Source organism: Eleutherodactylus coqui, chromosome 8, assembly GCF_035609145.1.
Source record: "Eleutherodactylus coqui strain aEleCoq1 chromosome 8, aEleCoq1.hap1, whole genome shotgun sequence".
In the NCBI taxonomy this organism is placed as follows: Eukaryota; Metazoa; Chordata; class Amphibia; order Anura; family Eleutherodactylidae; genus Eleutherodactylus; species Eleutherodactylus coqui.
The window spans coordinates 116,993,775-117,006,422 of NC_089844.1; the positions used below are offsets into that span (position 1 = coordinate 116,993,775).

At 46.3% G+C, this 12,648-nt stretch overlaps 1 protein-coding gene across 1 annotated transcript in view; it reads right to left on the bottom strand.

Annotated features, from left to right (window-relative positions):
* METTL9 (methyltransferase 9, His-X-His N1(pi)-histidine) overlaps nucleotides 1-10,355 on the bottom strand; it is a 28,805-nt gene extending 18,450 nt beyond the window's left edge. The window contains exons 1-4 of the mRNA XM_066576272.1: nucleotides 10,068-10,355; nucleotides 5,026-5,216; nucleotides 3,440-3,649; nucleotides 2,500-2,684 (exon numbers count right to left, since the gene is read on the bottom strand). Of these exons, the coding sequence (XP_066432369.1) occupies nucleotides 2,500-2,684; nucleotides 3,440-3,649; nucleotides 5,026-5,216; nucleotides 10,068-10,226 (745 nt within the window). The 5' untranslated portion in view covers nucleotides 10,227-10,355. The remainder of the gene's footprint in view (nucleotides 1-2,499; nucleotides 2,685-3,439; nucleotides 3,650-5,025; nucleotides 5,217-10,067) is intronic.
* Nucleotides 10,356-12,648: the final 2,293 nt, after the last annotated feature.

The window sequence follows — 12,648 nt, forward strand, 5'->3', positions numbered from 1 at the left end:
TACAATTCCTTTGAAAAAAAACTGAAATCATTTAGGGTGGAAAACTGAAGATAACAAAACTAAAATAATGTGGTTGCGTATATGGGAACGCCCTTATATAGTTGGGGATGTGCTAGTGCTCAGAATTAGTCACATTTATGATAAATAGTAGTCAGCACTCCGCTGCGATTATGTAAAGGGGTTCTGATTTACCCCATATAAAGCTCGGCTGCTCTAGTCGGATTTTCTTAGTTGGTCCATAAAGCACATCAAAGGGATCCGATTGTTGGAAGGGATCAGTCAGGAGAAGGGGCCCAAAAGACTCCCAAGACATTACATATACCATGGAACACAGTGAAGACGTCATCAAGAAGTGGATTACATTTGGCACAACAGTGACATTACCAAGAACTGGGCGTCACTCCAAAATTGTCCCGTGAGGCTGCCAAGAGGCCTACAGCAACATAAAGGAGCTGCAGAAGTACTGGTTGTGTAGAGCATGTGACAACCATCTCCCGTATTCTTCATATGTCTGGGCTGTGGGGTAGGGGACAGGACAGAAGCCTTTTCTAACAAGGAAAAAATCTCCAAAGGTATGTTATACCAAGACCTACAACCAGCCTGACAAGCATACGTGGGAGAACGTCTCACCATCTGATGAGACCAAGTTTGAACTTTATGGCCATAATTCCAAAAAGGTATGTTTGGCACAAAGCCAACACTGCGCATCACCGCGAGATCACCATACCCGCAGTGATGATGGTGGGGGCAGCAGGATGCTTTGGGACTGTTTTTCTGCTGCTGGAACTTTAGTCAAGGTGGAGGGAATTATGAACAGTCCCAAATATCAGTCCATTTTGGCACAAAACCTTCAGGCCTCGGCTAAAAAAACTGAAGCTGTAGAGGAATTTCACCTTTCAGCACGACAACCCAAGGCAGACCTCCAAATTAACAAAAGATCAAAGTTTTGGAATGCCCAGCCAGAGCCCAGACCGGAATCCCGGGTTGACCTGAAGAGGGCGCTACACACGAGATGGCCTCGCAATCTGACAGATTTGGAGTGCTTTTGCAAGGAAGAGTGGGCAAAGATTGTCAGGTCAAGAAGTGCCATGATGATAGACACCAATCCAAAAAGACTGAACGCCATTATAAAGTCAAAGGGTACATCAACAAAGCATTAGTTTCAGGGTGTGCATATTTATGCAACCCCATTATTTTAGTTTAAGATGTGCCCTAAAAATGCCTTATTTTAGGCAGGCCTATGACATTTCATAAACTAACCCCTGTGCTTTTATCACCATTATACCTCTGAACCCAGTGCCTTCATTCAGTATGCACTTCATATCTGTAGATGCACAGATACTGGCTAGTGACCGGCTCATGCAGCATTATGTGTACTACCTGTTTTGCATAAAAGGTGACAGGATTATTGTAGAAAGCAGGCACTCTAAGGGCTCATGCCCACGGGTGGGTTTGAATTGCGGAATCCGCGCAATGATCCGCAGTTCAAGCTGCCCATAGGTCTGCATGTGGATTTGTTTTGCAGACCTTCTGGTCTGGAAAACAAATCGCAGCATGCTCTATTGTGCCGCGGATCTCGCAGGGACGGCTTCCATTGAAGTCAATGGAAGCGTTACGATCTGCGGCACACCCACAGCTGTAACTGCAGACGTGCCGCGGATCCCGCAGAAAAGCAGGAGATTTGAAGAAAAAAAAAATCTCGCATGTGCAGCAGCGTGCACCCACATCCACAGAGGAGAACACGGAAGATGTGGATGTGGGTGCACGCAGCACGCAGCCACGCAGAGGATCCGGAAGGGTGAGTAAAATCCTCCTGCCGTGGGAAGGGTGGGATTCTGCTGCGGGCTCCCGCCCACGGATCTGACGCGCCAGTGAGGCCTAACCTCCTGTTTCCTCATCAATAGGAGTGAGAATCCTGCTTAGTTGTCTCAATTGTTACTTACTTTGTAATGTCTGATTGTATTTATACAGGTACTCTCCGATATATAAAGTGCTGCAGAATATAAAGGTTTTCAATATGGAAATAAACAGAGCCCGACAATCCCACTGGGCGGTAATGATGCAGCGGAGCTAGACATTCAGTAATCGTACTTTACCAGCTCTCCTCCACTATATTAAAGGGGACCTGTAACTGCCTAAAGCACCATTAACTAACTTAGGCTGCTGTTAGGACAGGTGACAGAGAGCCGGGTGACGTATTTTTCATACTCACCTGCTTCCTAGTTCCCGAGCTTCCTTTTCAGAGTCTCGTGTGCGCTCTCTCCTATACAAGTCTATGGGAGATTGCAGGCATGGGACTCTGAAAAAGTGTCTGTATTTTGGCCGGCATACAGATTTCACAGGCGGGAACTAGGAAGCAAGAGAGTATGAAAAATACGTCACCCGACTCCCTGTCACCTGTCCTAAGAGCAGTTTAAGTTAGTTTATGGTGTTTTAGGCAGTGACAGGTTCCCTTTAACACAAATACCTTCCCACACCAATGAACAGAAAGCTACTTACCATTTTCCACATAAGGATGAAAAGGCAGGACCAAGGCTAATATAACCCGACCTCGTGTTGGCTCAAGGACACTTCTCATTTCCTTCAGTAAGGTCACGGGCTGATGGCAGCGATCAAGGAGGTTTAAGCAGCTAATGACATCATACTGGAAGCCAGTGCGTTGCCATTCATCAATATTAAGTACTCTAAGAAGAAGAAGAAGAGGAGATGTTCTTATTGGCAATAAATGAATTTCCACTTCTTTGCTAATAACACAGACTTCACACATTAGAGGATCCGCTGTGCAATTTGCACTAGTGGACTCGCTGTGAAATTCTGCAGCATTTACAGTACAAGCCAAGTGAAAGATTTTCAAAATCTCCTTCACATATAGAAGTATTTTTCTGTTGTGAATACGGAAGAAATTTGAAAAACGCTGCAGATTACAAATCTGCTGCATGTCTATTTATGTTGCGAAAACTGTGTGGAAATGTGGCGGATTTTCACCATAGAGATCAAAAAACAACAAAAAAAAATAATAAAAATGCACCAAAATCCACAAGTACACTTTTACTGAAGATTTTGAAGCACTTTCATTACAGAAACTAACTGAATATGCTTGGAAATCTGCGTTTGTTCATGTTTAAAAGTTACGTTACCAGTGGGAATTCAGCGCAGGAGCTGCCACATCACAAAAAGCACAAAATCCACACATAAAAATGCAAGTACCAATACAAAATCCGAAAAGAGAACTGCAGTCATTTCCGCAAAGCTCATAAATTCTGACCATCCGCAGAAAAGCGACAGAAGTTCTGCAGCAGAGTTTCCACAGCTCAGAAGAGTCTGGAGGGTCGCTTAAATTTGGCATTGATGGAGGATTCCCCCACTGATGTAAAGATTGGACATACACAAACTAGATGATGAAAAACAATCCGCTTTTATGCATGTGGGCAAAACTTACCTGTACTTCTTCTTCTGAAGTTGCCATATCATAGTCTGGGACATCTCTGTCACATAAATTTCCTCAAAATGTGGACTCATAACCTTTGTCACTTCTCCATCTCCGGCACCAAGATCCAATAATCTATGAGATTTCCAATCCGGCCCAACTTTGAGAAGTCTCTGGAACTGCTCTGGTGAGAAGACGAACATTGACCCCCTCCCGAGGAGCCTGAGGACAAAGGGGAAGAATGGCAGATATGGTTACAACTTCACTCATATGGAATGCATGGGCATACCGCTGCTTTGTATGCATCACGGGAGCCAGTCCACAGCCGTAAACCTGTCAGATAATGATCTAGTGTCCACATTACACACAGAAGCAGCTGCTCCTTTGTGGAAACCCCCTCCAAAAAACAAGATGTTCTGCACAGATTTTGCAATGCCTAACCAGTTAAGGCTCACAGCGGCGTTCAGGCTTTCCGTCTCGCCGTTCTGTTTTTGAAACAAAGACTAAATTAAAACAGAATTAAACTTTTCACTTTTTTCGCCAATCGATTTCCGAGTTTTTTTTTTTAAACGGAAAGCAAATGAAAAGCTTTCAGTTTTTAAAAGACTGCGCTATTTGCTCCGTTTCAAAAAAGCGTAACAGAAGCAAACTGAAAACGTTCTGTTTTATAAGGCCATTCTCACACGGGCGTTTTTTCCACAGTCTTTAGCGGGCGTTTGAAATGCCTTCTAACAACGCTGTGCTGAGCCTCCACTGATTTCATTGGGACTTCTCAGACAAGCGTTTTAGTGCGCCGTTTCTAACGCACGCTAAATCGAACACTATAAGGTCTAGTTTAGTGCGTTGCAGCGCTCTTTAACACACCACATCACCCACGGCAATGATGGGGTGTGTTAAAAAAGCTGTTGAACACGTTTAAAAGCACGGTTCTAAAACGCAGCGTTTTTACAAATCCTGTGTGGCCGTAAGACCCCATGGAAATCAATGGGGGGAAAAAATGGAACCGTTTAATTCCATATAAATTCCACCACTGAGCTCCAAAAACGGAACAGAGAGACAAAAAGCCTGAACGCAGGCGGAATACTGCTGTGAATGAGCCCCAAGCGAGGCACATGGCTCCCAGTATAGTCACAATGCATTATAGAGCAGACTTCCTTTCCTTAAGCTCCTCATTAAGGTACCAACAGGATGATTGTTGGTCCCTTAAGGACCTGACAGTCACCCCAACGAGTGGTGGAGCGGGCCGGAGATCTTTTCAGCCCACTTGCCTCCATTCACAGTAAACAGGCAGCTATTCGTAGAAGAATGACCGTCCGTATACTTAGGCCGATCATCATTGCATAAACTGAACAACGAATGAGAAGGGAACGAATTATCGTTTGTCATTCAGTTACTGGCAGTGTTTACATGAATGATCATCATTCAGATTCTCACGATCCAACGATAAACTTAATCATCATCATTCTGTGTAAATAGGCCCTTAGTAATAATTACTGAATCCGATGCAGATCGTTAGTGGCTTATGCAGAACTCGTTAAAGCCTGGCCAAATAGAATGAGCTGCACTGGACAGGTCTATCCGGAGTCAATGCAACTCACCCATTGATAGAGGTTCTGGACATAAACATGCTGAAGACGGAGGACATGAAGGAGTGGTAAAGCTGTATGGACAACCAGCCGGACTTCTCGATGCTCCTGTTCAAGAAGCTCTGTGTTCCTTGATCCAGGAAACTCTGGACAAATATTGGTTGAAGTTCTTCACTTAATTTCTCTTTGTCGCATAAATACCACTGCAAGAGAGGGTGGGAGACGTTACCCTGCTATGTAAAATAAATCAATCTTGTATTTATTACCCCCCACCAAGCTGGGTACTCATTTTACTGACCTGGGAAGGATGAAAGGCTGAGTCAATGTTGAGCCGGCTACCTGAACCTAGCGGGGATTGAACCTACAACCTTCAGGCCATGAGTGAGAGCTTAGGATTGCATTTCTGGTGCCTTAATCTGCGCCACAAGAAACAGCCTTCTAAAAAGGTACACCGGCTTGAAATGTGTATATGCACAACTGAGCCAGTGGATGGGGGGGGGGTCAGTATATTTAATGAGTGGCCACTAAATACCTCTGGTCCCATTCGACCCTGGGAAAAAACAAAAATGACGGACAGCCCCCTCCCCCCCAAAAAGAAAATCCAATATGGATGATACATTTTTTCCTGAAAATGGATGACCAGATAGATCTACCAGTCCACACTTATCCAACAACCCAACTATACCAAAAACATCAGGAGAAACCTCTAATGTGTATATGCAACATCATTGGGATATTGTAGAGATACCTACGTCAAGACAAAACGGGTCTCCCGTGCCAGGGGAAGCGGGTGCTCAACGGGTGGAAAAGCCTCAAATCCCCACTGTTTAACCTGGTACATGCCACAATCAGTACAACCACGGCTGATTTAAAGGGCTGACAAAGGGAGGGGGCTCCCTCTCTGACCGCCATGATGTGATCGCAGGGTCCCGATGGGTTACTATGGCACCCGGAGGCTTGAATATGGCCTCTGGGTCTGCCAGCTATGGTGGCCTATGAGGCTCAGCTTCATAAGCTTTAGAATGCACTGCTATACTGATAAAATATGATGAGAATCAAGTCCCCTAGTGGGACAAAAATAGAGGGTTAAAAAAGTATTTTTAAAAAGTGAGTTTGTTCTCTCTATCAGAAAGTAAAAAGCGTCAAAAACCCCCCTTTGCTATGCGAAAAAAAAAATTAATACAAAACACGCATGGTATCGCTGCGTTCATAACGACCCAGAGAAAAAAGTGAGTACATTACAGTATTTAACCTAGCATTACACGAAAATAATATGTGAAATCAATGACCATCACTGCGATGAGCTGTTGGGCATCGTTTGCCGAATAAATGGGCCATTACTCTCATTGTTTGTTTACAGCCTGCAGTCCCACCCGTTTATGTGACATCACAGGCTGCTGCAGCCAATGACAGAGCTCAATTGCTAAGTCCCGTAATTGGCTGCAGCAGCCGGTGTTGTCCTGCACAGGGGAAACCCCGAGCGGCAGGCAGTGTGGAGAGAGGAGTATATGACTGCTTGTTGTTTTATGGCGGGGGAGCTGGGCTGTATAGAATAAAAGATCTTGGACAACCCCTTTAAGTGGATAATACATCTTTATTCACAGCTGTGTGATTTAAGTAAGAGTGAATCGTTTATGTCAGGAGGTTTGCGATGCGTTCGTCCGCCTTCTGCTGCAATGCAGAGCTGTGCATGAAGGATGCACTGGTGCTAGCAGCAATTAGTTTGTCCGGCATCCATTGTCCAACCGCGGCCATTATTCTGCAACGCAGTGATGTCATCGCTCCCCGATGCGGCATAAACTATCGGTCAGCGTGCCCCCAATGTAAAAATCAAGTGGGGTGTGAATATTTGCCCCGTCACAACATTAACTGGCACACTCTGTATACACAGTGCATGGCCTCATTCACACGGCCGTATGTGTCCCGCAGGGTTTTACCAGTTTGTGCAATGTCCGCTCCACAGCGAGTGCATCACACGCATGCGGTCATGCGCAATGTGACTCATATGATTGGCCACCCATACACAATGCATCACGTATGGACAGCGTTTGCATATGCGTCCATATATAAGTATAGGGATCACGCTGCGCGGTACGCAGGGAAATAGAGCATGCTGCGATCTATGTACTTTCAGTGACTCCATTCATGTGGCTGTAATATGTGCCGAAATTACAGCCATGTGAGTGAGCCCCATATATAGGGGATTTAAATTTGCGTTGGCGCTTCTGGTCGGAGGTTCCGCCGCAAATCCAGCACAAAGTACCGGTAGAGGGGAAAAAACATGCGCTTTTTCTTACGGCTGAAAGCAAACTGACTACATTACAGTCAACGGGCTTCGTTTGGCGCTGTTCAGTTCCAAGACGAGGCTGTTCGGCCGTGGGCATTTCCCTAGCCTGCACCAAAAACAGAGTAGGAAAGCTGAACTCGGCCCAATATCGCACTTGTCAACGTGCGTTTTACCCTGCAGACGCAAGACGTTTTTCATGCAAAACCGCCTCACACCACTTGAGTGGAATTGCGATTTTAACGCACATCGGGGGATCGGTAAGGGCTTCCCATTGGTAAACATCACATCATCGCATGGCATGTGAAGCGTTTGACTGTCCCATTGAAAACAATGGCTGATGCCTTCCCAGTGACATGCAGCGATGGAAAAGAGAAATCGCTCATGTATAGGACTCCATTCGCGCGACATTCTTGTGAATGTCGCCTCATAGATTTATGTTGCCTACTTATAGATATCATACAGGTATAGATGCATACGTGGAAGCATTTCGGAAAAAGGAACAACCCCCCCCTTCACCAACTACACATTATTTTTTATGGTTATGATTGATATACGGTAAAACGTGACATGAATATAGTCTTATAGGAGCCTCGGCTGGGGGCCCCAGGAAGTTGCACGGTGGGTTCCCTTACTGCGGTGCTACAGGATACCGTACCCCAAAGCTGCAGGCTGCACCCCAAGTTGTTGCACTTTATCCAATACTAACAGAATTAGGAAAAGCATTTGATAAAGGATCTTCTATATAATGCAAGGAAGCGGCAAATAACAAGAGCGAACCGTGCCACCCCGATGCCAAGGAACCACGTGGCGGTTTACACATTGGCATTTGTGTAATGATTAAAAAAAACGGATGCTGTAAGATTAAATGGGAAGGAGACGGCGCTAGGGGATAGGGATATATATATATATATTAGATTCTCAGAACGCCCCTTTAATGCACCGAGCCGCTGATTAACACGAGTGTTGCTAGTTTGACATAAAAGCCTCTTCTGATAAAGCATGAATCCATGAGAGCGGCGCGGAGACAATGCCTGCTAATGTGCCTGGAGGTGGGAGGACAGGGACGCGGCGGCGTGCCCCTTGTGGCCTGACGGTGAGGAGTGCATGCCCGTGATGAGCAGACAATGAGCCGCAGGAAGTCACACTATATCCTGCTGAACAATGACAATCCCACGTCACTCCTGCCTCGTGATGTCTGAGTGCCTCCTGCGTGCCATCACATCAGCGGCTGCCCTGCATTGTCTGCCAGCAGCGCTGCAGACGGGCCAAGTGCAGACAAAGGGGAAGGTAGATACATTGTAACAGGTGACACCCCAAGGATTCTGGGAGACATCAGCTAAAGTCAGGCACAAAGAGCCAACGGTTAGTAGAAGCAAACTCCGAGGGGGCCGCCGTCCTGGTCCGAGTAGTGCAACAATACACGAAGCGCTTGGGCTGTGATCACACGGGCGAGGACAGCGGAGGGAAAAAAAAAAATCGGACCGGTTTCCCTGCGACTTTACGTGCAATTGTCCGTGATGCGGTTTGCAATGAAAAAATAAATAAATAAAGCGCATTTTGCATCAGATTTCCACGCGGTTTTTATTTCGGGCGTTCCTCTGTACTTCCTGCTTCTTTTTTCTCAGGTGCATCGCAATTGCATGCAAGTCACGCGGCACGGGGATTATTACTTATTTTTTTTAAACATTCCCCTAGAAAATAATGGCCGATTCTTGAAGAACAGCGGCAACAAAAATAATGTAGGCTGCGAGCATTCTAAAAAAAATAAAAAAATAGCGAGTATTAACTCACTGAAGTGAATGAACGCCTTACAGGTGCGAGTGCAACCAGCGCCAATTGGGCAGAACTCATGCGTGAGAGTCGCCCGTGTAACTACACCCTCCTGAGATATTCTGGTTCCGCTGTGGAGCAGCTGTAAGGTGTGCTCCTTATATACGGGCGAGCGCAAGACTGCCCCGAGGAGCTCAGACTGATAATGCGCGTGCGAACATGCGGCTTTCCCAGCGGCTGACACGGTTTGCTTAAAAACAAAAACAAACAAGAAAAACCCCACGCACGACTCTCTGCACACTCCACGCTCACGGAAAAAAATAACAAAAAAAAAAACGCAAAAAAACCGCATGTTTACATAAAAAGGTTTTAAAAAATTGCGTCGGACTCACGTGAAAAAAAAATTACATCTGCGTCCAACGCAATGCGATGTTTTACTTTTTTTTTGCTCCGATAGAAAATAATGGACGCGATCACCGAAATGAACAGGCCGCGCTGCGCTTTTTCTATTGCCACGATATACGTAAATACACGCATTGTAAATAATGGCTACTTAAAGCGTGCGAGTTCTGCGTGACTTGTAATTGTACAGAATTGTTTTCCCGCCGGTGTACAATACGGCCATTATAGACGTAATTAATATAAGTCAGCCGTCGATATTACGCCTCGATTAAAGGGATCCCCTCGAGCGACCGCTGGGAACCCCAACAATCCCAAAAACAAAGGGCCGCAACCAAGTACAGAGGCTCCTCCTCCCAGCACAGCGCCTCTCGTGGCCGGAGGCGGGACTGAAGGGGGAAAAAAGAATGGGATAGCGCCCCTAAGTCGGTTGGCCGCGCGCCGCCATAGCATTCCCCCACGGAACAATGTAAATATTCAATGCTACAGACTTGTTATAAAGAGACATAAGTGCAGCCAGTAAGAACACACAGGAAGCCATGGGGCCACATGTCCCCCCGCACACACCACCCCCGGGCCCCTCACCCCCTGCACACACCTGGTGACTGACTTCCCAGTAAGGGGCCTGGTTTGGGCTCAGCATGTTCATATACAGGGATCTACTCAGGTGACTCCTCAGGTACCGGCTGCTCCACATCTTCTTCACCACGGCCAGGCAGAGCACGTAGGTGAGTACCCAGCCGAGGAACACTTTCATCTGAGCAACCTCGGCCGATGTCCTCCGGAACCGAGCCCGTCCATGGCCCACATCGGCCCGAGGAGGCGAGTGATGGGTGGGAGGAGAGCGACCGTGCTGAGAAGGAGGGGTGAGCCAGACTAAAGAGGGGCGGAACCGTAGTCTTAGCGCTCTGTTTCCACACGGACATTTTCCAGGTGATCACACAACACACAGGCAGCAGAGGGCGCTCTTCAGCGCCGAGACGCCTAACTGTACGTGTGACGCTTTTCTCTATGGTAAGCACTTCCGCTGTACGTGTCTACAATAGGTTAGGGTGACGTAAGAGTCACGTGCTCATAGACAACTAACACGTGTAGATACGTCACTACCTGGGAGGGTCTTAGCTAGTTATGGCCACATTTTTTAGTAATAGCTTGCAGGGAGATTCGAGGCACAAACTGCAGAGCTAAAAAATGTCTTTCTACCTTTCAGATAGTTTTCAGTAAAGGCCAGAGGGTTTCTTTCTGTGTTATCCCAGCCGCTGTCCCATATGCTTTCACATGAGCGCAATACTTCCACAATATACACCTCAAAACGCAGAAAATTGCGCACGTAGACACAAGGCGTACGGGGACATGGCAGACATTTTCTTGTGTGGAGTTTTTGGAGGCTTGTAAAAAAGTGTAAAAAAATAAATTTTATGCATTTTTTTTACAAACCTATGGAGAATAAACAGCGCACCATGCATGAGCATAACGGCAGTGAGGCCGCTCCCACAAGACTGGGACAATTGTGTGAGATTTGTGTGTTGCGAGACGCACATATCTAGCATGAATATATAAACCCCATTCTTGGGGTCATACACATGAGCGATTTTTAAAAAAAATTTTTCCCCTGCATCGCGGCACGGGAGAAAATTGTGGCATGTCCTATCTTTGGGCGTTCCCTCGAACACCTCACATCACTAATTGTTTTCAATGAGGCTGACACTGCATCTCGCGGCGTGCGAACGCATCGTAAGGTTTACCCATTGAAAATAATGGGAAACACTCCGCAATGGCTTCTAGCCGTGCATGGAGGATCGCTACTTTCTGGAAGTGAGGCAAGGAGGTTTTAACACGAAAAGGCCTCACATCTGCTGGGACATCACACGTTGGCGAGCGTGATAACCAGACGAGTTTCACGGCTCGATATCGCACTTGCCCGTGTGAAATTAGCCTGAGGCTACTGTCACCTGGATGCTAAAGTTGTGCCCAAGATTCTTACATACAGATGTCTGCATGCTGCCGCTGTATATGTGCCATTTTTGGCTGAGAATTGGACCAGAATAAGAGACGCTGCGACTTTGTTTTTACTTGGATTATTCATCGGAGTTAAAAAAAAAAGAAGCCCCAAATACATCCAGTCCTTCACATGAATGTCGGCCATTTCCATCTGATTTTCCGGTCTGAAAATCGTCTGTATGAAAGTAGCCTAAGTAAGGCCAGAGATTCACACGGGCGTATTTGTGCACGTAAAATTTACACGCGCAATACGTATAGAACTTATTGATTCCAATAGGTTCATTCACATTTCCGTATTTTGAGCATGCATTTCGATCCTCATAGAACGCAATGGGGGTGCGAAATTTGTTCGCAATATGCAAGTAGATGCATAATACGTTTCATAATTCCACTGGAAAAAGAACACATCTGGAACTCAGACAAGTCAGGCATTTCAATTGGTGCGTCTGTTTGCTGATGAGCATGCCTTGCGGGCACAAAAAGTACAGTAAAGTAGGCCGATGCACAAGCAAAAAAGCATAGTTCGTTCCATGGGAACGCTTCGCTCATGTGTGCACAAATACACATACACTTGTGAGAATCTGGCCTTAGAGAAAGACTAACCGCACCAAAAATGTTTTCAGCGCGTTTCCTGCTGACCTGGAACATTCTGACAATGTTTTTGCTGCAAACAAAACAGCAAAAAATTGTATGCATGCGCCACCCTAAGGCTGGGGTCACACAGGACCGAAATCCCGCGGAAATCTCACGGAATGACCACTCGGAATTGCAGCTTCAAAACCTGCGGTCTTTTGCCGCGGATTTTGAAGCAGCTTTGCCGCTTGCATCCTGCTGCGGCCGTCTCTCCCTATAGAAAGTAGAGCGGCCGCCACGAAAACGGGGAATGAATTGACATGCTGTGGCTTTGAATTCCGCGCTGCATGGCCGAAGTATGTTTACGAGATTTTTGCAAATCTCGTCCACTTTGCTGCTTTATCCCAGGATAAAAAGTCGAATTTCCGTGCAGAAAGTCTGCACAAATATTACATGGCAATTACGCCCCGTGTGACCCCAGCCTAATGCTGCCAGAGTGTCCCCATTTAGGGTGCGTTAACATGTGGCAAATTTCATGTGGATTTTCCGCAGTGAGAAAATCCACAGCAAAATCCCTTTGGTGCAGAGTTGATGTGGTGCACAGC